Source organism: Fundulus heteroclitus, chromosome 14 (genome assembly GCF_011125445.2).
Source record: "Fundulus heteroclitus isolate FHET01 chromosome 14, MU-UCD_Fhet_4.1, whole genome shotgun sequence".
Classification (NCBI taxonomy): Eukaryota; Metazoa; Chordata; class Actinopteri; order Cyprinodontiformes; family Fundulidae; genus Fundulus; species Fundulus heteroclitus.
The window spans coordinates 16,633,646-16,661,587 of record NC_046374.1 but is presented as its reverse complement, the minus strand read 5'-3'; the positions used below and the strand labels follow the sequence as shown (position 1 = coordinate 16,661,587).

General features: G+C 40.7%; 1 protein-coding gene and 1 long non-coding RNA gene across 2 annotated transcripts in view; one reads left to right on the top strand and one right to left on the bottom strand.

Annotated features, from left to right (window-relative positions):
* LOC105923998 (cornifelin homolog B) overlaps window positions 1-19,432 on the top strand; it is a 20,223-nt gene extending 791 nt beyond the window's left edge. The window contains exons 2-4 of the mRNA XM_036146427.1: window positions 8,597-8,728; window positions 11,280-11,425; window positions 18,943-19,432. Coding sequence (XP_036002320.1) covers window positions 8,629-8,728; window positions 11,280-11,425; window positions 18,943-19,080 — 384 coding nt within the window. The 5' untranslated portion in view covers window positions 8,597-8,628 and the 3' untranslated portion in view covers window positions 19,081-19,432. The remainder of the gene's footprint in view (window positions 1-8,596; window positions 8,729-11,279; window positions 11,426-18,942) is intronic.
* On the bottom strand, window positions 13,215-27,942 carry LOC118565699. Its single transcript, XR_004932532.1, has 3 exons — window positions 27,902-27,942; window positions 27,720-27,798; window positions 13,215-13,344 (listed from the first exon to the last, which is right to left on the bottom strand). It is a non-coding gene; the product is annotated as an uncharacterized LOC118565699 (long non-coding RNA).

Below are 27,942 nucleotides of genomic sequence, written 5' to 3'. Positions count from 1 at the left end.
TTTAACTTGGCCCAAAAATAAACTTTTTTTGCAGATAAACTGTATACATTGTATACTAAGGGTGCTTCCATGTGAACTACCTCCTTTTCCCTTTTGCATTAATTTTTTTAGATAGTAAAACCTATCTAGCAATATGTTTACGTTAAACGGAAGATTAAAAAAATGACCCTTTCTTCAACTAAAAGCATGGTGTTGGTTTGTGTGCTGATACTTTATAATGTTTGCTTTTGATAAAAGCCCCAAAAGTCTATTTTATTTATCTTTGCTATGATCTCCAGGGTAGTCCTTGCGTTTCTTACTGTTTTCTCATGTCACTGAATATTAATGCCGCCATTTCTCATATCAACAGTCTTAGACATAGGTTTGCTTGTTTGAGACCTAGAGATGAAGGTGTCCAGCTCCACTGGTAAAGCAAGCACCGACAGAACATTGCTGAAACGTTGGTGTGGTTTGGTAATTCTTGTAAATATTTGATGCACTGAGAGCTGCTTCCAGATCGTAGTTCCGCAATAAACATAAAACCGCCAACCCTCATCTGTGGATCACTTTGTCCTTTGATATCATACAAGGTAATCTGCTGAAATCAAGCACCACGGAAGCTTTCAGATTATATTGCTGGGATTAAGGAATCAAATCTTGCAGTCTTTGCCCGAGGATGGTTTCTCCTTTGGGATTTTCTTTCAAGCGCTGAGCTCTGTGTCGCCATACTCAGGTACGCTGTCCAAATGTATTCAGTTTTTTAAAGACAAGCAAAGTTGTGCATCAGATTGTGCTGAGCGACATGTGTCTGAGATCAGATGGACACCAGAGGATGCTACAGCTGTAGGGCGACAGGGAACCCTATACCTGGCTTTGCCTTGTACTGCTTTGTACACTTGTTTCACTCTCCCCATGGTACCCTGTTCATTTAACGGGGGTGACAGGTTTATCGATACCCCCAGAGGCGAAACAGGGGTGTAATATTGGTGGATGGATCCTAACCCCCTTTGGTGTGGGGACCTTTCCGTTGATTGTAAGGTGTAAGGAACACGTGTGGATCAGGAAGCAGCAGGATGATCGTTATGGGTCAAGGACACATCAGGACAGTGTGCTGCCTGTTGTGCCATACTCAGCATCTAAAGACTAACTTTTTAGGTTCAGACAACATGTCAAGGAACTCTTAGTTTCCCATTAGGTTTATTTGACCCAGTAATGTCGGGTATTGGCAGCATAATGTACATCTTGGATTTTTAATACTACTTTTTTGCCCTGTGATGGAATGGCGACCTGTCCAGGGTATACCCCGCCTCTGCACCAGTGACTGCTGGAGATGGGCACCAGTCCTCCCACAACCCTACACTAATAAGCTGGTATAGCCAATGGATGGATGGATGGATGGATTGATTATATAACTTTTTCTACATTTCACACCAATGATTGTCTGTTCTTCTTCCTCACTTTTTTGTTTTATTTCTGCCATCTAGTCCCCGTGTTGCAGCCAGTCCCATAGGACTCCATTACTCTTTACTATCACTGTCATGTCCCTCTCCTCAACTCCTCCATGTCACTTGAATTCATTCATCATTATCATTGTCAGTGATATTCAAAATGATTCCTACAGTTTAACAATCTGCTGTACAAATATAAAAATTATTACATCTATATCAGTTCCATTTGTTAAAAAACATCTCGAATCTTTACAGTAGCGTTAGATGTCCAATTCTATAGTATAGTATGCATCGTACAAATTCAATCAGCAAATCTAAAAAAACAAAACTGTTTACCCATGAAATACACTTGATTACCTGATCAGAACTGTAGAAAATGATCTTTTTCACAATTAAAAACAGCTACAAAAAGAGTAACAGGTCTTTGGATGAGACAGACAATCCGCTTAAATTGTCTCTTTACAGAAAATGCTGGAGCTGAATTTTTGAAATCATGACAAGATAAAATGTAACCTTAAAAGAAGCTAATGTTGAATGCGTTGGAAAGTTATTTGTGCTTGGAGGGTAAAAACGTAGCAGTTAACCCCATTGATACTAGTATTTCTGAGCACTTTTGCCGTAGTTGACATTGCTGATAGAAAAGCATGTGGTCGCACAACCAGTTCCTTTTGGTATGTGTTTTAGGACACTGTTAGATTGTGCTTTGCAGATAAAAATGCCGTAATGTGCAGCACTTGTCTGGTGACCTTTACTCACTGATCTGACCGACAGTAGGATGTTACGGCAAGTGCCAGTAACTTTACTGCTTTACTCATTGCTTTATTATTTTGTTCAGGTATCCCCTGGTTCTTTTATCTGATAATGTGGTGTTTGCATTGTAGACTTCTGTCGTAATAAAAAGACTCTTCAAACCGTAACTATATTTTACCATATTTAATCTAAAAGGCAGATGAATGGTTTACAGACACATCAGCGCTGATGGGCTCTTGATCGAACATGACGCAGCGGCAATGAATGTGGCAAGAGCCCCGACTGATAATTTCTTAAGCATTATAAAGAAGTCTAGGTACATGCCCATGCAAGGGCTGTACGCTTCCTAACAAATCGTCAGTAAAATAATGGGTCACCACTTGGGTGCTATCTGATGACCTTGTGTCGCCGCTTTGCGTACCAGACTGTCTAGGTGGGCATTAATGCTCCCAGGACCGACGTTCCACTCGTTCATCCCATTTCTACGTTCTACTCGTACGCCACATTTCTAACAATTTATATTTGTTGCTTTACTTACACTTGAAAAACTTTAAAAAAGTAGAACTATGAAAAAGCTCAGCACATCCTGTATTTTCCCCGGTGAAGGAAGGAGACGAGAGCATGACTGGGTCACCACAGGATGTTACAAAAAAGAGGGAAATTGCGGCACAGCTTTGTGGTCATTATAATCAGAGGTGGGACGAGTCGGAGAACAAGAGATCTCTGCTTTAGGGTGGACGGTGGAGTCAGGTTGCGGAGTCTTCATGCGTTACGTACGTTCCCATCGTAAAACCCACCACAGATGAGCACACGCAACGCCACATGGACAACTCAACTGTGGTTTGGAAACCAAACAGCTGAGCGGCGTTGTGTCTGCGGTCCAATGCGGCGAGGACTGCTCAGACTCCTACATCGGAGAAACTAAACAACAGCTACATCAACGCATGGCGCAGCACAGCAAGGGAGGGCCAGCCGCTTCAGAGCAAGATTTAGCAGCAAGATTCACTTGCACTATCAAGAACTATTTAACAACAACAATGTCCAGATTTTGTACTGTGAGAACAGATGGGTTGAAAGAGGGGTGAAAGAAGCCATCTTGGTCAAAAGAGAAAAGTCACCACTAAACAGAGATGGAGGATTGAGTTCCCGACTTCCTAGTGTTTACAGCTCGGTCCTCCAACACATTCCAAAGAAACAGCATCTCGTCATCATTCAGGTGACCAAGTCCTCCACTCACACCAAGCGATAGCGTTTAACGACCCAGGACAGTGACGGGTGGGTCATTGATTTACATCTGACTGAGAATGACTAGGAGGGTGGGCCTCCATCTCCTTATAAACAGCAGCGCTCCAACTGCAGGTTGCTCAAGTGCGAGCCACCAGAACTGATAAAGACTCCTGGATAGATGTCGAAATGTCTTCGGAAAGAACTGAACGAAAGTCGGGCTGCCTCTGATTAAAGCCTGTTTGCTGAGAGTTGAGAGAGGCTTTGTCTCATTTCACACACACTGAAAGCTGTTAGGGTTGGTCTCTGAAGAGTGTGTGGTTCAAAAAGCTGTTTGTTGCCCCTGATCCAACCACTGTCGTGTCTGTGTGTGTGTGTGTGTGTGTCTGTGTGTGTGTATGTGGAAGAAGGCAGAACCACCGGTTCTGCTGCCACTCCGTTCCCACGTAGGGTGGAGCCCGCTTTTGGAGCTTTGCTCTGTCCCGGCTGGTAGATCTAAGCCAAAGGACACTCCGCTGAATCAGCACAGCGCCAATATCCAATATCTAACCTACAAAAATGATTTTACTGCGGTCAAAAGGCCTCACTGAGGTTAAAACATCCTGATAAAGCCTTAAATTTTAACTCCATAAGGCAAACTTTGGAGCAGACACTCTCATCTCCCCTCTCCTCTTCTGTCACTGCCTCAGCCACAGCTTTCCAGGCAGAGAGAAGCTGTGCCTTACTTCGTAGCTCAGTCAGAGACGTGATCCAGATATTTATCTCAGTGGATTATTTTATCCTTAAAACAATATTCAAGACGTTCTTGCACGTACAGTAATTCAAACATTCTTTGTATTGTTTTGTTTTATTGGATGTTTTTGATCTATATCGTTTTTCACAGGTATTTTAAAAAGTATTAATGTCACACATAATGCTTAATAGCAGCATGGCGCCGAACACTGATGGAGGGGAGGTTGGGCTGAAGCCAAAGACGATGACCAACCCTTGGGCCTTACTGGGAAAGAAAAAGGAGCTCAGCGGAGCTCGGGCGGTGCCGGTAGAGTTGTGTGTGGGGGGGAGACAGAGGCAGTGCAAAAAGGAGCAGGACTTTCACAAACACTTCCCTGAGCTGTGCAAGTTTCACAAACAACTTGGAACAGGAAAATCTCAGAGCAAGATCTCTTCTCGCGGTCCAAGGACCCTGGATACCTACCACTGGTGCATGTGACAAAGTCAATGATTTTAAACGGGTTTTCTTCTGCAGTAGCTCTTCCAGAAACTTGACTGCAGAAAAGAATTCCCCCCCTTCTGCTCCTCCGGTCCCTTTGACGTGTCATAAATGCACCCACCGATGGCATCATCCATGGCACAGGGAAGTATTGATTCCACTGTGCCACTCACTAGGCAGCCTCATACGTATGTGCAGAGTTAGGCATCGGTTGGCACAGATGCACCTTTGGTAAAGGTGCATCCGTTTTCTTATGTTTGAACAAAACAACTGACTTGTCTTTGTGCTCTGGATATGTCGTCTCCAAGTGGCGTCCTTAGCTTCTTAGGCAAACCTCACTCTGCGGTCTCTTCCCACTACCCGCGGTTTGAAAGGCAAGATATGTCTCGTGATGTTTTCTACTCTTTGGCTGGGAAAGAGTGTTGATGCTTTGTTTCTGTGGAATCCCCGTCAAAAACCTGTTCATCATGATAGCGGAGTCGAAGCGTGAAAGTTTTTTTTGTGCGTGTGGTTTCTTTTCTTCCATTCCCTCATACGCCTCTGCAATCAATGGCTCTGCACCCCTGCTTTGAGGACCACAGCCCTATACCAATAGATGAAACCATAGGTCTCATAGCTTATAGGTCAACATCAGTTTTGTGTGCAAGTTGTGCCTTATTTACATGTATAATTAAGTCATGTTTCATTTTCACTTTCTAAACATGTTACATGCAGCAGTCCTGCAACTAAAACAGGGCATGTTGCAACATGCAGTATATTGACGCTTTTCATTTGAAGTTCAGAGTACTCTGAACTCTGATCTTCAATTGGCATGTTTTAAAGCTTATTGAAATAATTACTCTCTCTGCTTGTAAAAACCCAAAGGGGTGCACTGTGTGTTCAGGTTATAGATACATTTTTCTCTGACAGACATAATGTGTAATAAAAGAGAAAAAGCCCACATATTACTACTGCCACCACTACTGGTCGTAACATTGTTGGTGAAAAGAATGTGCTCACCTGTAAAATGCTATTGATAAATGCTAGCTATGCTTGCAGTTTCTACTCCTGACTCACAAAGGTAGCGCGTGTCGGAGTAAGATAGTTTTATGGTGTGTTTAATTTGTGGCCAGAAATCGAGGTAAAAAAGTTGATTTGGGGTTTAGTTTAAGCAGGAATTGTTGGGTTGTCAGTAAATGTACTGACGATTATTTAAAATAATAACTAATGTAATTTTTGTTTAACCTCCACTGAATACACATATTCAGTTTGAAGACTATCTTTTTCAATTCAATTCAATGCAATTTTATTTTATATAGCGCCAATTCATGAGACATGTCATCTCAAGGTTACCTGACTCCGCCAGATAGATTTGCTCCGCATATCCATCTGGAAACCTTCCGTTGAAGTAATTTTGGGAAGGGGCGAAAATACTGGTTAGCTGATTGGCCTATGTTGGTGATAGACGGGCCAAATAAACCAATCAGATTGGTCGTCGCTCGTAACAGAGCGACGACGAAAACACAACCACAAGCCAAGCTACTCTTGCTGCTGCAGGTAAAGGCTCGTTAGCTCAGCAAATAAATACTCTGTAATTCCGATAAAACTTGCTCGATAGCCACGCTAACGCTAGTTTTATCGGCTGAAGCCGCCATGTTGTTTAGACTGAACTGTCGCGCTTCCCGTTGCGTCACACCTCAACCCGCCTCAAAGCCAACGCTGATTGGACGTTCGTTTGGTGAACGGCTCCAAATTTTCTTTAACGCAAAGTAGCCAGACTGATCTGCGAGTGAAACCTTGAAAACTCGCGAGATCAGGATGGTCTCACGAGGCTAATCTCAAGGTGCTTTACAAAGTCAAATTCAATCATATTGGTAAAAAATGTCCTTTATAAGGGAACCAGTTGATTGTATCAAAGTCCCGACAAGCAGCATTCACTCCTGGAGAATCCATAGGGAATTTTGCTGCAGTGGAAGATGACCTTATGTGAAGGCTTTTTAGTCATGTCGATCAAGAGTGCTGATAAAGAGTGCTGTACCTGCATTCTAGGAATGAGAAAGCTTCATTGCCTTGAGATAACCAGATAAATCACCTAGGGATGTACCGATACCAGATTTCTTCAAACAAGTACGATTACAAGTACTTCAACTTTAATACTTGCCGATACCGAGTACCGATACGAGTACTAATAAATGCCATTAACTCCTCTGAATAAATTTTCAAATGAATTCTGAGGCCATGAGAGAACTTCTTGTATTTGGCGTTGTGTTGTGTCTTAAGATGTTTTATCAGGTTACTTGTGTTGGAACTGCAAGGGTTTGTTCCTCCTCTTGATAACTTTGATTTACACAACTAGCCTTACTTTTGTCGTCCTCGTTTACTTGAAAATACTTCCAAATAGCGGACATGGCTAACTCCTTCACCCTTTATGTGTTTACTCCCTCCTTCTCTATGCTCTGGCTGGCGGGTTCTTGACGTCACACCGCGTTCTTCTTCGCTGCTTTGTCTTCTTCTTCTCTGTTTTCGTCTTCAGTTTGATTTTCTTTTATGTTGTTTTATAGCTGCTTGTAGTATCTGATCGCAAACTAATGCTTTCTGTTAACGAGAAAGGTATTCTAGTATCCGGTCCTGTAGTATCGGAACACATTTACGAATACAAGTACGAGTTCAAACACGTGGTATCGGGCCCGATACCGATACCAGTATCGGTTGGTACATTCCTAAAATCACCCTTTAACTCCAGATAACGTGATGAAAATCGATTTCTAAGTCTCCTCCAGCATCTTTATTTCGCTTGTTGAAAATGATGCTCCTTGTATCTTTAGAGGGAGGAATCTGTTCCTTATAATGGTGTAATTCAGCCCCTCAAAGTAAACGCACGTACTTCTGTATGCCACGGAGCGTACGTCGCATATTTTTGAGGAAACGGATACGGATCCTGAAAGTTAGGTTTTATTTGGTAGTTGTGGAAGGCTGTAGCTCCAAGTTTAAAGAATGAGAAGGAAAAGTGACTCAGACACTCACTTCCAAAGTCAGCATCAAGGATTATTCGAAAAGTGCTGTGGTTTTTTTTTCTTCTTCTCTGCATTTATCATTAAATATGATCTGTTAGTTCCTGTTCCCAAGAACATGTTTTGTTTTTTCTGTGCATGTTGGGTACAAGATGGTTTTGTGCATATGCAGTAACGCAAGGAGGGTTCCTCCTCTTCTGGTGTTATTTCTGTTCTTAGTCACTGTTCAGTTTCTGTCTCAGTCTGGCCGGACTAGAAACGGTTCGTCAGCTTTAATGTGGAAAAGACGCCACTAAGCCATTGTTGCACTGCAGTCATTAATGGACATTTAATTGAGAGAGAGATGGGTGCAAACCAGTTACAGTGCTCTTTATTTTTTATTTTTTTTTACTAACAGAAAGTTTTCCAGAGGTACGCCTACTTTTGAGATTAGCTGTACATGTTAAAATCCTCAGTTAAGATTTCCATAAGATTAGTTCATTGATAACTTACATAACTTAACATAACAAAAAAAAAAGAAAGTAACATGTTTATCTAAATGGCCTTCTAACACAATCTGATCACGGTACATCCATATCCAGTCTTATCATGTTCCCAAAGATTCATGAGGAACTTAGACATACAGTCGTGGTAAAATGAAAGCACACCCGCTGTCAGCTCGTAGGATTTTACCCGGTTCTAAAATCATTTCAAACTAAGATCAAGTGAACAAAAAAACACTTCACCGATTCCACTACGTTTGTATTTAATGACAAAATCAAGGAGCAGTCTGGGTAAAACTAAATACATACCAATAGAGGATCTATGTACTATCTATCTTTTACCGCTGTCTGAACAACATCCTTTACGAGAGCAACAGACTGTGTACACAAATCCACACACCATCAGGTGTTTCTTTGTGAAGGAAGAACGTGTGTGTGTGTGTGTGTGTGTGTGGTAGGGGGGGGGACTATATGCAAAAGTTAAAAACTGAAATTATGCGTTTCCTCTTTCAGTGTGTTCGTGGCAAGCTCTGTAACTTACAGACATGGCTTACCAACCCCCGCCAACTCAGGTTGTGATGGTCAGTCATGGTCCTGGCTCATGGAGCACGAGCCTCTGCGACTGCTGCACCGATATGGGCACCTGTGAGTCACATGATCACACGGCAACAATTTCACTCCCTATCCTGCTAAAAGGCCTCACTTTCAGCGTCAGCTTCTCAACCTAAACTCACTTCATGTGCTCAGAAGGCAAAGGATGTGATGAAACACGGCTGATGGTGACAGCATTCATAAGGATTTTTTTTTTCATATATTTTATTCTCTTCAACATGCTTGTTTCTATTCAGTAACCTAATAGGTTTCTGTTCTGTTTTATAAATTTGTCCAAGTTCATTAATGTGTGAGAAAACAACTATTTTGTTTATTTTGTTAGTATTTAATACAGGAGGTACGATAAACTGTTACAGTATAATCATGGGCCTCTTTTAAAATTCACCAAAGTGTAAAAAAAAGAAATTGCCCGTCATGTTAAGAGAAAACTAAGGTTTTTAATAAAGTGGCCGCCTATCAATTAAACATTACTCGATCGAAAAATCTACTTTAGATTAACTGATTAATTGACGACTAGCATCCCTAAACGTTAGCTTTACCGGGGGTCCCAATAATTGTAGACGGGAATGTAGATGTGTTTTATGATTTTCTAATGTACACAGTCCAAATGTTTTAATGTTATTATTTTAACAATGCACAACTTTTTTTAACAGCTATCTTCTAAAGCAGTCACAGCAGACAATTTCCGGTGTACCTGAACAATCCCTTGATTTTTATACATCTGGTACATTCTCATACTCTCGTGTAAAAGTTCCTGTTAGAAAGGTTTGTGATCACGCCGTTCTCTCTGTATATGCACACCATGAAGTGAAACAGCAAAAATAAAAATGCCCAGTTTTACATGCAAACTCAAATTCTAGATATCCTATTAAACAAACTTTCTGCTGATAATAGGCTAAAAATGATCAGAAAAGACTGAGCCTGTGTCCGTGTAGACAGGGCCTGTGGAAGAAACTACAGTAAAAAGAGGATAAGTTGAACCTCAATAATGTAAAATACAACCATTGCTAATTTCTGAGGATTTCAAAGGAAATGCGTATTTACAGGAAAGCAGGAAAGATAAACCCACAGCCCGGTAATATGACACATTTCTCAGTCGCTTTGTGTAAAAGCATCTGCCAAATGCATAAACATAAACATTACAGATGAACTTGTATTGAGGCTCAAATTTCTTCAGATTTTCATGAAATTCATAATGAAAAGCAAACACTATTCTACTATAATTTGTCAAGTCAAATTTTAAAGTGGTGCTAATGCTAAAAATTGCAAACAAAAAAACTCTGCTTTCATAAATAGAGGAAAGATTTCCTAGATTACAAACTATGAAGAAAAAGTTTAGACAAGCTCAATTTAGAAATATTTCAGTCCATGTTTAATCTGTCTACAGTATATATTGTGGATTTTAGATATATCATAGTATCTGATGATAAAACCCCACAGTAACGGCGTATAAACGTCATAATGTAAAAGTAAACCAAATAAAGGATTGTATGGCTTTTATTTTAAGCATAAGAATAACAACTATTCCTACTGCTTATGAAATCGGAGTCAGAGTTGTCTATATTGTCATTTACACAGCTTTCAAATCAACTTTATTTATAACACACTTTACATTTGCTGGAAATCTCAAATTACTGCAGTTAATAAATCAACCAATACACTGAAAACAGGAACAATAAAATGCAGATAAAATACACCAGTAAAATTAGTGGGTGCAATAAAAGCAAATAAAATAAAGTCCAAAAAGTAATAATAATAAAAAAGAACACATTAGAAACACTAGGTAAAAAGGCTATGGAGCTTGTTTTAAAGCATGTCATGGTTTGTGGAGCCCTCAGACACGGAGGCGGAGCGTCCCTCAGCCGAGGGGAAGCACAGGAAAAGGCCCGGTCTCCTGTGGTACGGTTTACACAACCTAAAGGAGTAAAAACAACATACTGTAGCAAGAACATTTTTTCAGAGATCTAAAAGCTCTAGTCTTCTCCTTGAGTAGAGCCTTTAGTTCTGGGTACATTACTCAGGAAGCATTGGATCTTTTTTCACTGTTACACTGATGACAGTCAGATATATATGCCAAATAAAAAAGGAAGGGCCTTCAGTCAACCCACTTTTGTTGTGTCTTAAAGACGTCAAAACCTACGTGACCTTAAACTTCTTGAATTGTAATGAAAAAAACTAAATAGAAGTGATGGTTGTTGGTCCCAATGGTTCCTGTTAACCTCCTGCTATGACTTAGTGCCGTATTTAGAGCAGACCAATTCTAACTTTTTTTTTTAAATGGATAGTTAGACAACATGCAAATTCAATCAAAACAGGTCCACCCCTTAGTAATGGGAAGTCGTTAAAGTCATTAAATTGTCTAAGCCATTACAACGCCTTTGTTAGGCAGTAGTATAAAGCTTGGTACTCCACATTACTCCAGACTATTTGAATTGAGAAAGCTTCCTGGAGAGGAAGCGAAACGTCTTCAACTACGGAAAACAAGTCCAGTTGCTTTGTTTTTTACTTTTTCTTGGAATGACCGTGACCTGGATGACTGAGAATCTTCACCAGCACAGTAAAATATTCTCAATCTTCCCAACAGGTTGCTGTGGGTTGTGGTGTTTCCCCTGCATGCAGTGTCAGACTGCCAGTAAACACGGATGGTGCTTCTGCATGCCTCTCCTGGACGTCTGCGGCGTGGTGTCCTGCATGCTTCGCTCCAGTATTAGAGAACGCCACAACATACCGGTAAGTCTGGCAACTCTATAGGCCTGTTTACACTACACTTTTTTAACCGAGCCGAGACCAGTCCGAGCTCGGTAACCGAGATAACTCTTGCATGTAAATGGTCAGCAGACATAACCGGACCGCGTTAACTGCAGACCAGTTCCTGAGGAGGTCTCAGACTGTTTTTTTTAATCCCGGTTATCTGATAACGAAGAGCGCATGAGCAGACCGCGTCATCCCCTTACAGTCAGCTGACTGTCCGCGGGTTTTCCGGCGTGTCTGGCTGCACGTCCCGATTCACACTCCATTCAGACAAATTTCAGACATTCATAATAATACTAGCTTCCTTACCGTGCCACACAATTTCCAGAGATGATTCTGCTTAGCAGCATGTGATAACCTCAGCGTCTGTCGTTGTTTCCTGCATCTGTAAATCCTATTAGACGTTCGTTTGTCTTATCCACGTCCCAAAAGTCGACTCTGTCTAACCATAACATCCTGAATGTTACGGGCGCCGCCATTTTGATTTGCTCGGTCCCGCCTTCAATCCCAGAGAGCAGCAGTACCGCAGATCGTCACTAGGAGGCGAGGAGCAACCAAGGAACCGGGATAGTGTAGTGTGGTGTGTAAACGGTCGTCTCGGCTTGGTTAACTGATCCAAGCTCAGACTGGTCTCGGCTCGGCTCGGTTAAAAAAGAGTAGTGTAAACGGGCCTAAAGAGGCATGTAGCCTGCATGGTCAGGCCATCAGTATGATGCTATCATGACGAAGCATTAGTGAAACACTGCTTAACCAAAATGAATGATTAATCATTGGCAGAGGTGGTAACAAGTACTGTGAGTAAACCTATGAGTAGGGTTACTGCAGGGTACTTTGTACTTTTAAGTGAGTCATTTTATTGTAAAGTATTGCTACTCTTGAGAAAAAGTTGTGGCTGCTCTACCAACCATGAGTAACTTCACTGAATGAAGAACTGACTTGTCTTAAACAGAAATGCACCAGAGACACACACCTACGGTTTGGTAAAATGGGACTTCCTGTTTCAACACGTGATTGGCTGCTTTGATGTTATTTTCTATCTAATCCTTTTAAAGTTATCATCCAAGGATGATTTCTGTCAGAATGTAGAGCTCAGTTTCTAGTAGGGTTGTCACGATACTAAAATTTTAAACTCGATATCGATACACAGGAAAAACGACACTCAATACCATTTTTGATACCATGGAAACAAAAAAATGAGTTTCTTATTAACATGAAAAAATGCACCTTTTTCAATCTGAATATAGAACATGTTTCTCAACAGAATCACAGTTTAAAAAGTGTGCAAATAAATGCAATATAAAACCCGACTATAACACAATTTCAAAAAATATCGTCTGAGGTATTATTCTTTTGATGTGCAAATAATCCAGAAATCTAAAAGCAACAATAGCAAAAACCTACAATGAACAACACACAGTTGAACTTCTGTTTTCTCAGCTACACTTAAAAAAGGATGACATTGAACAGTGCACAAAAGTGCATTTTTTAAACCCAACTCAAACACCAGCTCTGCACGTCCCAGAACTCTGTCATAAACTGCAGGGTTACAACCATAAAGAGGACGCAGCTCTGCCGGTCCATAGGTCAATTGCACATTTAAAGAATAGTTTCCCTTAAAGCTGCAGCATGAGTGTTTGCTTTGTCGTATTGTACAACTCTGGGATTTCAGTGGTTTCATGAAGGAAGAACGTACTGTGGATTTAGCTACGTGACCCAGGTTTTAAATAGGATACTGATCCTCACAGATGTATTCTGCCACAGCCCCGTTTAGTTTCACAGCTTCTGGTGACTTGGGGTCATATTTTCTCTGCTTATCAAACAAGTGGTAGAGTTGGCTGTGCATGCTTCTTCCTAGTTGTTGCAGCAGGAGGACGAGTTTTCTCGGCTTCACTCTGCAACTGTAAGGGAAAACAACACGTCTGAGTTATGTTAGCCAGCTAATGGATGCTAATGGCAAGTAACAAAGCTACTAACATTAAATGGCTTGTACTTGTATAGCGCTTTTAACTAGTCTTGACGACCTCTAAAGCGCTTCACACTACAGTCAGTCATTTACCCATTCACACACACATTCACACCCTGACGGTGGTGAGCTATGTTAGTAGCTACAGCTGCCCTGGGGCACACTGACAGAGGCGAGGCTGCCATGCACCGGCGCCACCAGGCCCTCTGACCATTAATAGAGCAATAAGGTAGCGCGGCCTACAGCTAATCACACACCATTAACGCACTAACATCAGTAATAAGTTCAATTACAAACAGGAACTTTAATTTACTAACCTATTGGAATTCTTAATGAAGGCCAAGGTGTCGATCCTTCAGATATTGGGCCAAGTTTGTTGAGCTGCTCGACTTCGTTTCCACCACTTTAAAGCGCTGTTTGCACACATGCTTGTCAAGATCTTTGGGTATCTCTTCTTATCTGCTTACCTCGTATGAAAAACATTTCCAAATAAGGTTTTTGCCTTTTTCGTTTTCGACTAAGACCGGCTGGTCTGGCCTCCCTGCAGTTGCGTTTGTAGTCGCAGGTACATGCGCATACCTGCACAACACCAAGCTGGGTTTTATTTTTTTATTTAATGGTACACATTTTTATGTCAAGCTACTTTTTCATCCAGTAGTTATTTAAATAAGTCATTTAGGGAGCGACACCTGCGAGTTGCTGGTTCAATGCTGTGTCCTTAGGCAAGACACTTCACCTGTATTGCCTGCTGCTGGTGGTCAGAGGGCTCAACGGTGCTGATGTATGGCAGCCTGGCCTCTGTAAGTCTGCCACAGGTCAGCTGTGGCTCCAAACGTAGCTCACCAGCATCAGGATATGAATGTGTGAATGACTGTAGTGTAAGCCGCTACAGTCATCGGACTTGATAAAGTGCTATACTAGTACAGGCCATTTACCATTTATTTATTTCTGTGCATATTCTTAATTATCATACTTTATAGTTATGTAGTGACTTTTCCTGATTTTAATCTAATTCAATTAAATTTTATTTATATAGCATGACATGTGTCATTCATGAAACATGTCATCTCAAGGCACTTTCCAAAGTCAAATTCAATCAGATTATACAGATTGGGTCAAATTATACAGATTGGTCAAAACGTTTCCTATCTAAGGAAACCCAGCAGGTTGCATCAGGTCTTGACAAGCAGCATTCACTCCTGAAGGAGCGTAGAGCCACAGGGGGAGTCGTCTGCATTGTCCATGGCTTTGCAGCAAGCATGAAGCGACAGTGGAAAGAAAAACTCCCCGTTAATGGGAAGGAAAAACCTTTAGCAGAACCGGGCTCAGTATGAACGGTCATCTGCCTTGACCCACTGGGGGTTACAGAATACAGAGCAGAGACACAACAAGAGAGACAAGAAGCACAGAAGCACACATTGATCCAGTAATCTGTTCTACATTAGATGGTAATAGCGGGTGAGCCGTCTTCTCTGGATGATGTCACAGTTAACAGAACGCCAGACCAGGTGTACCTACTATGAAGAAAGAAATTACAGGGAACAAAAAGTTAAAAGCTGAAATTAAAACAGTCATTTCAATGCAATGCAATGCAAAACTGGAGAACAGTAGGAATCAGTAGAGTGAGAAAAATAGATCCTGATGTCCTCCAGCAACCTAAGCCTATAGCAGCACAACTATAGAGATAGCTCAGGGTAACATGAGCCACTCTAACTATAAGCTTTGTCAAAAAGGAAAGTTTTAAGCTTAAAAGTAGTTCTAGTCTTAAAAGTAGACAGGGTGTCTGCCTCACGGACCAAAACTGGGAGTTGGTTCCACAGGAGAGGAGCCTGATAGCTGAAGGATCTGCCTCCCATTCTACTTTTAGAGACTCTAGGAACCACCAGCAGACCTGCAGTCTGAGAGCGAAGTGCTCTGTTAGGAACATATGGGGTAATCAGAGCTCTGATATATGATGGAGCTTGATTATTAAATTCTATTCTTGATTTTAAATCATGATAACTTGAAAATGTTCTCCAACTGCTTGTTGGAGAACATCACCACCAACTCCTTACTGTACAAGAACTAAACATGTGATTCAATACATGATAACAAAATGGCTACTTTACCACATAGGGATCTGGATAGCTTCATAAATGCAATGCTGACGTATGTTTATTAGGTTTATGTTAGACTGAAACTACAATAGGGTTGATGATCTGAAACCTTTACGTGTGACAACAGCCTGTAGCCGCAGTGCGTGTCAACACCTATACGCTTCAAAGTGGTTTCCCTTCCTGTGACTCTTTTGATGGTCTGCTTCTAAGCAAAGACTCGTGCACAAAAGCCATCTGAATGGACCAACAACCAGAAAAACTAACGTTGACATCTTGAATCCTTTAACCTACTTCATGTTGTTGGAGAGGTTTTATTTGAACCACACCTTTATTCTATGAGTCTTGCATCCATGATTTAACAAGAGGGACGATTTATTTTCTACTTGTGGCCAGGGTGATAAAAATAAGAAATTAAATCAATTGCAAACTGCTTGTGTTAAAATCGAAAACATTTACGTGTCACAATAAGGGAGCATGTACTGAAATCAGCCTTTATCTCTGCAAACAGAGTAACGACTCTACAAATCACCAAACGGTGATGCAATAAACCATCTGAACGCAGAGAAGGACCATCCCGTTTGGGTTTGGTTTGTTGAAGGATTTTAGCTGTCTCAGTCATTTTACTTTATCATGGGTGATGTGTGATGCTAGAGGTTTCAGAATAACACCTGGCTGTGGTTGCATTTCCGGCCAACCAAACAGAAGCTCTGTGCTCTATATAAGACGAGCCAGAGTGATGAATAGTCCTACACATGGAGACTCACATACTGAACACAGCTGTATAAACAGAAAGTCTACTTTCATTAAACAAAATCAAGCATACAGGGATGAACTTTTATCACCCCTGATTTCTTGGCCGTTTGAGCCAAACTTTCTTGCAATCCTTTGAAAGGGTCCAAATATTTCTTTAGAGTTTCTTTCGAAGACTCTGACTGTAACTCTGGCCTGTTAATTATTTAGTTATAAAAGGCTTCCGCTAATTTAAAATTTTTACTCTCTTTGTAGCTGCCTGCTGCAAAGAGACTTTTTATATTATACGAGAAATACCAAAAAAAAAAAAACAGTTTAACAGATAGAAAATAGTATTTTTAGCACCAGTAAGGTGATCTTCTTTTAGCGGACAGTAGCCGTGTTTCCATCAATGTTTTTGATGCATATTTTTGAAATATTGCAGTAGAAAAGTTTGATGGAAACGTCAAAACCCTAAATAACATAAATTTTGCAAAAACGTTTTTATGTTCGCTTCAAGTAATTTTTGCAAATCAAAGAATCTTTGAGCACATTTCTCAAATATGTTCTGATGCAGCGAACGTTTACCCCACATGACGGATGAGCTGTTTCCGCTGTCGGCGTCTTGCCGGGTATTTCTATGACGAGCAAAGACTTACATTTCTTTCACTACATTTCCAGACTGCATGTAACGTCAGTACTAGTTGCCACAACAGGACAATTGCAACGTCCCCGATAGCAACACATTCCTGATAACCTCTCTCCATTTACTTCGGATGTATGGTCCAGGCTAGTTTGCAACATTTATTTCCTGTTTACTACAGCCACGAGTAACTTCAACTTCTGACGAAATTTCCCTTTGGTTAATTTGCTCCATACCAGTAGATGGTATGGAGCAAATTTTTTTGCGACATTTTACAAGTTTGCTCAAAATTCGCACGACAATTGGGTGGAAACATAGCTAGTGGAAGATCAGCGGAAGGATCCTTCATCTCTCAGATGATATGACGTACAGACACTGTATATCTGCTAGTATTTTAAGATCGAATCAATTAAAACACATTTGACACTTTCAAATAATGAATAAAATGATACATTCATGATCAGGTGCAAATAATGGACAGAAATTGGTGGGAAAGCAAAGAAAAACCTCCTAAGACATTCAAGAAACCTAAAGTCATATCAGTCAAGTTTGGCTACTTGGAGGCAACATATATAAAAAACCTGAGATGGTTGAAAAGTTTTGCACAGGTCTTTAAATAAAATATCCATAGAGAAGCACCCATCAAGCCTTTACTGGCTGATTTCAGTTCTCCTTCCAGATCAGGCCCTGATTCCAATTCAGTCATTAAATGAAACCATTTCTGACCATAAAAATAAATAGAAGCTGCATATTTGTTGTTGCACTTTTTTTTTTTTTGGTATTTTTCGTGGCTCTAGTGGCTCGCTTTTATGATAGTAGGCTGACAGGAAGGGGGGTGGCAGAGGGGAAGAGTCATGGGGCAAAGGACCGCGGGTCGGATTCAAACCCGGGTCGACCACGTCGAGGACTAAGGCCTCCGTATATGGGTCGCGCTACCCGCTGTGCCACCAGCGTGCCCGTTGTTGCACTTTTAATCCAACTCGAAAATAAAGGGATTACAAGATTAGCAACATTAAAGCATGACAGTACGTGTCCCTATACCCCCCTCGGATTTTTACTGAGCACAAAACAAGAATGCCACGTTTGCTTCTGATGCATTTGAAAAACACAAAAAAACAGAAACGTTTTCCTGTTCAATTTACTGATCTGAGTCAACGGATGCACAACTAACCGTATAGAGCAGGGCTAACCATTTTCTGTGCAACTTAGAGCTACTTCCCTGGAAATGTGTCATACGAAGGGCTACTAGCACTGACATTTGAACTAGAAAAGTCAGAGTTTACCTTAACTTTATCTAAGTGTTTTTAATGTTTTTTTTTTAAAAAGCTATTGTACATTTTAAACCTATCTAAATGTAAGTGTGATTAAAAAGGAAGCGCAAAGGGATAAAGTAAAATTTTAGATGAGTTCACTAGTGCATTGTGCTCTTTTCAGACCAGGCTCTTCTGTGCCACATTTGATCCTTGTGGGCTACCAGATGCCTGCAGGACCACATTGTGCTTTTGGGCCTCTTTAACATTTAAACCTATTTAGCTTTACCGGAGGTTTTATAAACCCTATTGCAGCACTTTGGTATATTTGTACAGGTCATGAGCAACAGGGGAAAACAGCAAGCGACTAAAAAAAGGGTTTGAGGTGACTAAAGCAAACAGGAGACAAAAGTAAAAAAAAATAAATTCTAATGAAAAATTAAAAGAAATTTAAGACTAAAAATCCAGAAAATTACAAATTCTGAGAGCAGGAAATTAAAGACCTGTACTTGCTTAGCTGTGGTTTGCTGGACTTGTCAGAACTGCTCATTCTGTGTGTTTTTTTTTTTGTTGGTAGAAAGGTAGATATTGTAGCTTTAAATCATAAAAAACAAACTGTAGTACAGACTGGTCACCATTCTTTGTTGCTAATACACCTCATGTAATTACACAGTCTGATAAAACTATAAAAAAATGGTTGAAGTGTTTTTAGATCTGTATGTATATGACAAACTAAAATATACATTTATATATTTTAAATTTACAGAGAGCTCAGCTAATTGAACCATTTCCTCCTTCCTGTTGCCTCTCTGCAGGGCTCATGCTGCGACGACTGCTGCAATGTAATGTGGTGCTACCCCTGTGTGTGGTGCCAGATGAACCGAGAGTTGAAGATCAGGGCCCAACACCAGTCCAGCACCACCGTGGTCACCACTCAGGTCGGCAGGATGTAGGCTGCAGACTTGGTGGCAGTCCGTCGATTTCACACGACAGTCTGCAAACAGTTCACTGCATTCAATTTGTTTTTTTGTTATTTTGGCATCTTTCAATGTTGGTCATCTAAGTTTCTTTTGATACAGTATTAGGGCAAAGACAAGCATTTTTTTCACCCCATATATCAATATGGATAAAATTTTTTTTTACCAGACCATCATTGCTTTCTTTTTTTAACGTTGTGTGTAAGGAGTAGATTTCTAGATACGTTTTCACTGATGTTAGGATACTTAGCAGCTTTGTTGTTTCATTGACAAGTTTGATACTCTTCCGATCTTTGTTCCCTAATAAAATGCTTCCTGCTAAACACAAGAATGCCGTTACTCCATCTCTGTCTCCCATCAGCTGACAACAGATACATGTCATGAGGTTTTACTTTGTAATGCTGCTGAGCAATGACTTTCTGACTGAAAAACATTTTGTCTCTATCCAAAGTACCAGGGGTTGGGTTTTATCACGGGTTGTAAGTTAGAAATTACTTTTTCCTCTGTCAAACACTAAATTCTGTCATATCTGGTGTCCTAAACTACTGTCAGTGTGCTGAGTTTTTAGAAGACACGTGGTTTCTGCATAGTCCTAAACGTATGGAGGTGTAGCATTTATTTTTTTAATTTTTCTTTCTAGGCCTGGATGAATGTAGGGAAACAGAAAAAAATGTTTCTTTTTAATCATGGTTTTGTTCCAAACTCGTGTTTATTCAGCCCCCTTTAACACAATACCCCTAAATGAAACCCAGTGAATCCTACTGGCTTCAGACATCATATGATCATTTAATGAATGAATGGCTTGATTGGCATTTAAAGCAAGCTACTATGAAGTGTGCTGCTCCTTCACATTTATACAACCCTTACAGGCACAATGTGTACATACAACAGTTACTTAACTGCTTAAATAAAATATTCATAAAATGCAATTAACAATAAAAGGACTAAGATTAGACACTGTTGACCTATTTCAAGTACGTTTTATGTGTTTTTACTGCTACAATCTCTAGGGGAAAAAACTTCCACTACCCAGGCCTTTAGAATAGTCCTTTGTTGTTGTTGAGGAGGTCAGGGCAGGGTTAGGTTATAAAATAATGTCATGGTTCAGTCTTTTTTCCCTGTTATTTTCCAGTACCTCCTCCTCTCACTCAGCTCACCCTTCACTCCCTCAGCAATCAGTCACACCTGTTAGGCACTAATTAGTCAGAACGCACTCCACCTGCCAGCCTCTCTACATAAGCCTCCCTCAGTCTTCTCTTCCCCACCGGTTCGTCTTCAGTCTCTACCAACACTACGCCTGTCAAGTCCTGGTCTCATCAGTCTCCACTCACTCCATGTCTGTTTAGCTGCTGGATTTCCTGTTATCTCTGTGCTTCAAGTTTGCTCTCTGCTCTGTTGCTGGATTGCCTGCTACCTCTGTGCTCCAAGTAAGGCCTCTGCTAGCTGCTGGATTTCCTGCTACCTCTGTGCTTTAAGTAATGTCTCTGCTAGCTGCTGGACTTCCTGCTACCCTGTGCTCCAAGTTTGCTCTCTGCTCTGTCCCTGGATTGCCTGCTATGTGCTCCAAGTAAGGTCTCTGCTAGCTGCTGAATCTCCTGCTGCCCCAGTGGTCCAAGTTTGTTTTCTGCTTTGTTGCCTGGAACACCTGCTTCCCCTGTACTCCAGCAGTCCTGCATCCCAAGAACTGTCTCGCTCTACATCTCTGGTCTGACAGCAGCCCTGCATCTCCTAGAACTCTCTCCAGTCTCTTCCAGTCAGCCTGCTCCTGCACCCATCATCTCCAGTCCGGTAACTAACTCTGGTCATCATCATCTAACTCATTACTTTCAATAAACTGCAAAAGAACAAGCTCTGTGTGTTTGTGCTCTGTCCGGGTTCACAAAGACAAATCATGACAAAATAATGTCCCAAGCTTTGAATATCTCACTGTTTTATTAAGTACTTGAAAGTGGAGTGTGACACATCAGGAAACTCAGCAAGAAATGGTTGTCTACCCAAACGTACAGCCCATGCCCACCGTGGAACCTGTGGGTGAGAGAACGAGGCTGTGTTTATGCTTTTAGCAGGGACAGAAATGAAGATGAATGGAGATCAATCACAAGGCAATACTGACAGAAAACCTGTTGGAGGCTGCTAAAGACTTGATACAGTCCATATCAATTGTTAATTCAAGTTTGGCAACTAGATAGGAGGACAAAAATATAAATGTCAAGCTTACGTATTTAACAACCGTGCAATACTTATATGCCCAATTTTTAAGAAACAATTCATCAAAGATCTCACACAGGAAGTGAGAGGTTCATCTGATGCAATGACACATTGTCAGCCTTCAGGTCGGTCAGCTGACTGCTTCCTCAGCAAGTTCTTCATCCATAACAAGCAATCTACTGTTTTCTAATCATCCAAGGTTATCCTTATCTCCAATGGAAACCTACAGAAAAGAGATTGGAGCTCAAAATAAACACGCCTCCTGAAGTCTGAGAGCCTGTCTGTGTCTGTCCAGTCTTGAATCGGCTTAGTGTCTGAAAACAAACCTAAACAATCCCTGACCGGTTGCAGTTCTTGCTGGAATGCCATCCTGAGCCAGTTTATTTTTGTGTTGTGCCCCTTTCTAATACCGCCTTGAACAAATGCCCCCTACAGCTTATATTAAAAACCCCTTCTGCCCATGACCTTTTAAGTGATGCTTTATGAGAGTTTTTCTAAGTAATTTTTTTTTTATTTCCTGTCACAGCTAGCCATGCTGCAGCGCTAACGCTAGCTAATCTGTAAACAGGAAGTGGAGATTTGCGTTTAGATCTAGCTATTCCTTGCATTTCCTCTCTTTCTGTCTGCCTCTATCAGAGTGCTGCTATTAAAAATATCAACTTTAGCATCCCTGCTGATGTTTTTTTTTTTTTTTTTTTCCTGCTGCTCGTGTAACTTACTGAGAAAATTCGCTAAACAACAAAGAACTGTTCTGTTTGTGAAAAATGTTTCAGCGATATTCCAAAAGTAAAAAAACAAACAACAACTGGACTTTTTTTTCCAAAGTTTGTAGACATTTTGCTTCCTATCCAGAAAGCCTGTGGAGTCGGAAGCTTTATACTACTGCCCAACAAAGGCCTTGTAATAGCTTAGATAACATGCAAATTGAACCGAAACAGGTCCATGCCCTTAGTAATGGGGAGTCGTTAAGGTCATTGTTGGCCTTAATGACTACTCCAGACATTTTGAATTGAGAAAGCTTTCTGGATAGGAAGCGAAACGTCTTCAAACTTCAGAAAAAAAGTCCAGTTGTTTTTTGTTTCATTTACGTTTTTGGAATGACCATGACCTGGCATCAGAAATGAGTGAGCACACCTGTGTTCCTCTTCAGAAGAGCACCAGAGGTGAAGGCCCTCCTTTTCTTTGGCCGTGACGTGTTTTACTCTGAGGCCGCTTTCAACGGACGCTTTGAACTTAAACCTTATCAGTGCCGCACACTGTAAAAGGGAAAAGCGGAAGCTAACAAAATTTGTTAATGATTAAGTGTTGACCTAACTACGAGAGTTTATTTTGGCTGTTGTGCTTCAACCTGGCTCGTACAGAGACTTAGTTACTGTTTGACTGTGTTGCTGGAAATTCATGGTTCAGCCTACAGCAGTAATGCTTATTTCTGTGGTGACATCCTGTTTCATCCACCATGGAGCAGTTTCCTTCAAATTTCTGTTTTTTTCAATACTTGTGAAATACGGAGAGTTTCAGCCATCATCGAGACAAGATATAGATTCAATTCAATTCAATTCAATTTTATTTATATAGCGCCAAATCATGAAACATGTCATCTCAAGGCACTTTACAAAATCAAGTTCAATCATATTATACAGATTGGGTCAGATTATACAGATTGGTCAAAAATGTCCTATATAAGGAAACCAGTTGATTGCATCAAAGTCCCGACAAGCAGTATTCACTCCTGGGGAACTGTGGAGCCACAGGGAGAGTCGTCTGCATTGTCCATGGCTTTGCTGCAATCCCTCATACTGAGCAAGCATGAAGCGACAGTGGGAAGAAAAACTCCCCATTAACGGGAAGGAAAACCTCCGGCAGAACCGGGCTCAGTATGAACGGTCATCTGCCTCGACCAACTGGGGGTTACAGAAGACAGAGCAGAGACACAACAAGACAGACAAAAAAGCACAGAAGCACACATTGATCCAGTAATCTGTTCTACATTAGATGGTAATAGCGGGAACCGTCTTCTCTGGATGATGTCACAGTTAACAGAACGCCAGACCAGGTGTACCTACTATGAAGAAAAAGAGAGAGAGCAAAAAGTTAAAAGCTGAAATGACGACAGTCATTTCAATGTAATACAATGCAAAACTGAAGAACAGTAGAAATCAGTAGAGTGAGAAAATTAGACCCTGATGTCCTCCAGCAGCCTAGGCCTATCACAGCACAACTATAGAGATAGCTCAGGGTAACATGAGCCACTCTAACTATAAGCTTTGTCAAAAAGGAAAGTTTTAAGATTAGTCTTAAAAGTAGACAGGGTGTCTGCCTCATGGACCAAAACTGGGAGTTGGTTCCACAGGAGAGGAGCATGATAGCTAAAGGATCTGCCTCCCATTCTACTTTTAGAGACTCTAGGAACCACCAGCAGACCTGCAGTCTGAGAGCGAAGTGCTCTGTTAGGAACATACGGGGTAATCAGAGCTCTGATATATGATGGAGCTTGATTATTGAGGGCTTTATTCGTTAGAAGGAGAATTTTAAATTCTATTCTTGATATTTTTTTTATTTTTCACCCTCGCTTGAAATGGAACATATTTCTGCAATATTGGAAAAAATATGTTTTTAAAGCTCTGTCACTGTTATTGCTGTTCACTTTGAGTTCGTGGTAAACTAGTAAGATTGTGCTCACTACATATTTCTTTACCCCAGTGTGATATTTTGTTGAAAACTTCAAGCACTGAGAATTTATGCCTGAATTTATTTTTGTCTGGTTAAGAAAAATACTTCTTACGTGTATCATGAGTGTATCACGAGTTAAAATATGCAATTTGATCATAACAATCGACTAACTGATTGCACAATCTAGTGAGTCCAGAGATTTTCTTTAAGTAAGAATAAGCAGCAAACTGGGGACAACCCGGGACGCCTTTCTCTGCCAGTGGCACGACTAGGGGTGTTGACCATTCACATGAGAAAATATAATACACCCAAGATGTAGCCGTTTATGTCAAAGAAAAAAGAAGAAAAGTCCCTCGATGAAGCCTTGTTTCCTCCAGATGATTGTGCACAAGCTTGAGGCGCGTGTATTGTCTCGTGCATGTCGACTGGGAGGAGACCAGGAGGGGGAAAAGCAGCTGGGATCGGGGCTTACAGTTCAAATGAAGCTTTTCTCCTCACTCATGGCTCAAATTTGTGCAGGATCAGGAATAGTTTATTTTATTAGCCAGAGAAAAGTAAATCTAAAGAGTTTTTTTTTAATTCATGTGATTTAATCTAAAGCAAAACTCTGCAAAATAAAGAACAGTATTGTGCTCAAAGACTTTTCAAAATTGGTTTGTTGCATTCTTTTTGGTTCTTATTATACAAATTAATCTGAACATAGACATGTTATTTTTATTTGAAATAACTATTTTCCTATTTAAGCATTTTTTTATTTTAGATTTTCCAGCTATAATTAATATTCCTATTGTAATATTTGCAAATATTATCATCAATATTATTGCCCTTCTTACATTAACATGTTTCTTTTCTTACGCTCTTGTCACATTTTAATGCATCACCTAAAGTTCCCACATCTCATCTGGGCTTTTCTCATTCACATGAAGAGCATGAAAACACATAAACTTTGAACCTCTCAGCGAACGTGTTTCTTCGCTGACTACTCGGTTAACTTGTGTTTTCCCAGCAAACGAAACCTAACGTCTGCTGAAGGAGAAACTTGAAACTTGAGAAAATTTATTGCTCCACTGATCCAGAAAGTGGGTGTAGATCAGTTAAGGAAGAAGAGTGTAGTTTTGAGCTCTACTGAGGGGTTGTGCAAAAAAAAACACTCCATGTTATATTACGTTGCAGCCAAAGAATGCAACAAAGGTCCCAAAACAGGAATGCATTTCTAACAACTTTACAGGATCCTCTGTAAAGAATCTGAGGCTAAACCTGAAGCTTTTTGTTGTGCATCACTGCCTTGAAGGTATTTCAGAAGAAAATGACTTGCATGTTGCATTAAATATACAATACTATCTGCATGAACTTCTCCTAACAAGTTGCCCCCTAAACAAACACTTTTTGCACCTAGTAATAATCTCGACACATAAGTCAGCTTGGTTATTTTGTCACGTTTCTTGGTGCAATAGGTAGAGTTCATTCAGCAGATTTTACTGATTTTGTACTGAAGTTAAGATGTTAGTTTAGGCTAGGCAAGGCAAGGCAAGGCAAGGCAAATTTATTTATATAGCACAATTCAGTACAAGACAATACAAAGTGCTTTACATGATTAAGATATAGCAAAATAATAAACTGTAGATAGAAAATAGAATAAAAGCAAGTAGGGATACAATGTAGTAACAAAAAAGAACATTAAAAACAGTAAAACTGTTTAACTAGAATAGTCAAAGGCAATTTTAAACAAATGTGTTTTTAATCTTGATTTAAAAGAACTCAGGCTTTCCGCACTTTTACAGTTTTCTGGGAGTTTGTTCCAGATCAGTGGAGCATCGAAACTAAATGCTGCTTCTCCATGTTTGGTTCTGGTTCTAGGTATGTGGAGTAGGCTGGAGCCAGAAGACCTTAGTGGTCTGGAGGGTTGATGCACTGATAACAAGTCTGTAATGTATTTAGGTGCTAAGCCATTTAGGGATTTATAAACTAACAGAAGTATTTTAAAGTCTATTCTCTGAGATACAGGGAGCCAGTGTAAGGACTTTAGAACTGGGGTGATGTGCTCTACTTTCTTAGTCTTAGTGAGGACGCGGGCAGCAGCGTTCTGGATCAGCTGCAGCTGTCTGATCCACTTTTTAGGAAGTCCTGTGAAAACACCGTTGCAGTAATCAATTCGACTAAAAATAAACGCATGGATTAGTTTTTCCAGATCCTGCTGAGACATTAGTCCTTTAATCCTAGAAATGTTCCTCAGGTGATAGAAAGCTGACCTTGTAATTGTCTTTAGATGCTTTTGAAGGTTCAGGTCTGAGTCCATCACTATTCCCAGATTTCGGGCCTGATTGGTGGTTTAGACTCAAGAGCTGAGCTGCACCCAGTAATAACCATCCATTGTGGTTTGTAACGTTCTGCTTCCCATGGCTTCACATCATCCTGCTTCTCTTCCACCTTTTGATCTCTCAACGCTAATCTTTCTTTCCACTGTGTCCTTGCCTCGTTTTTCAGAAGCTGGAGGTAGCCGTCTTTCCGCTTTGTGCAATGCAGCCAAACAGGACCTCTGCATGCATAGGATAAAACAGAACAAGTTCAAACACTGAAAAGGCCCCCAGGCCTGAGCTTGCCAGGAACTGGGAATGGCTGGAATGCCAGAGCTGTCGTCGATGAAGCCAGTCTTACATAAACCGTGGGCTGAAAAAAATATATATCCGTGGCATCAAGCTCAATTGAAATTAGCAGCTTCCCACACGTACTGAACAACATTATCTGCAGAAAGCTTTTACGGCTCCAGCAGGCAAAGATTCAGGGATTTGGCTACAGTGAAGTGAAGTGTGCCAGGAAAGTCCTGGCTTTCCATCCTAAGAACATGGTGGTGGCACCATCATGCTGAGGGACGATTTTGCCGCCGGTGGTACTGCTCCATTGCACAAAGAACATGAACTACTAAGGAAAGAGGACTAGCTAATTCTCCAACGTTGCCTCAAATCAACATCCAAATGTTTGATACTTGGACACAATTGGGCGTCCCCAATTGATGAGAACTACACGAGGTGAGGCAGCATTTACTTTGTGTGGAACCGCCAACCTCCTGAACGACTGAGATGTCCAGAAACTCTTGGATCTGTTAAATCAGGACTGAAAACATTGCCTTTGCACACAGGTTACTCCAAAAGGTCAAAGACTGTTTTATCATCCGTCATATGAATAGATTGATGAATGGATTTGCTTAAATTCAGTCATTTTACCCTGTGTTTGTATGTGTTTATGGATCATGTCTTAATGCTTTTGTTTGATAATTTGTTCACGTTTGAGGCATTAGGTCTTTGATCTGGGTCTTGTTAACTTTTAATGTTAAACAGGATGAATAATTCCATACGAGTGAACTTGGCTTGAACTGCACGGTGTGTGTTTAGGATCAGGACAAAGACGGCAGACATACCTTAACACAGATTCTGGATAGAGTAAAGCAGGCTTATAAGCTACAGAATGACTTACCCAGAATCCCGCCCTCAGGCCTTTAGAAAGTTAATGGCCTATGAATAACAGCCAAGCCTGTGCCAAGAAACCAACCAGTTTAAGCTGTATGACATTCATTTCGCTATTTTTTGTAGCACCAGTTCACAAAAAAAAAATAAAAAAACAATAAAGAACATGTTTAAAAAGTGCTGTTTCTGAGTGTTAAACATTAAACCATAATTGTCTCTATATGAATGTATGGAAACCTCTAATGATGGAGGGAGGATGTGGTGAAAGAGTGGCACCTCTTTATTTCGCGCCTCTGCTTCATCGTCACCTCCACCCTCAGCTCTGCTGGTTCTGCTGCTGCTGCTGCAATGGCTCCTAAGAACACGGGACATTTTAACGGCAAATAAGGCATCGGCACCATCGAGCTTGTAAAAAGTAAGTTCTCGTAACAAACGTGTCAAGCAAAGCCGAGTGTTACCCGTTTCTGTCTTCCTCATGTCTGCAGTCAGTGGACCTCAT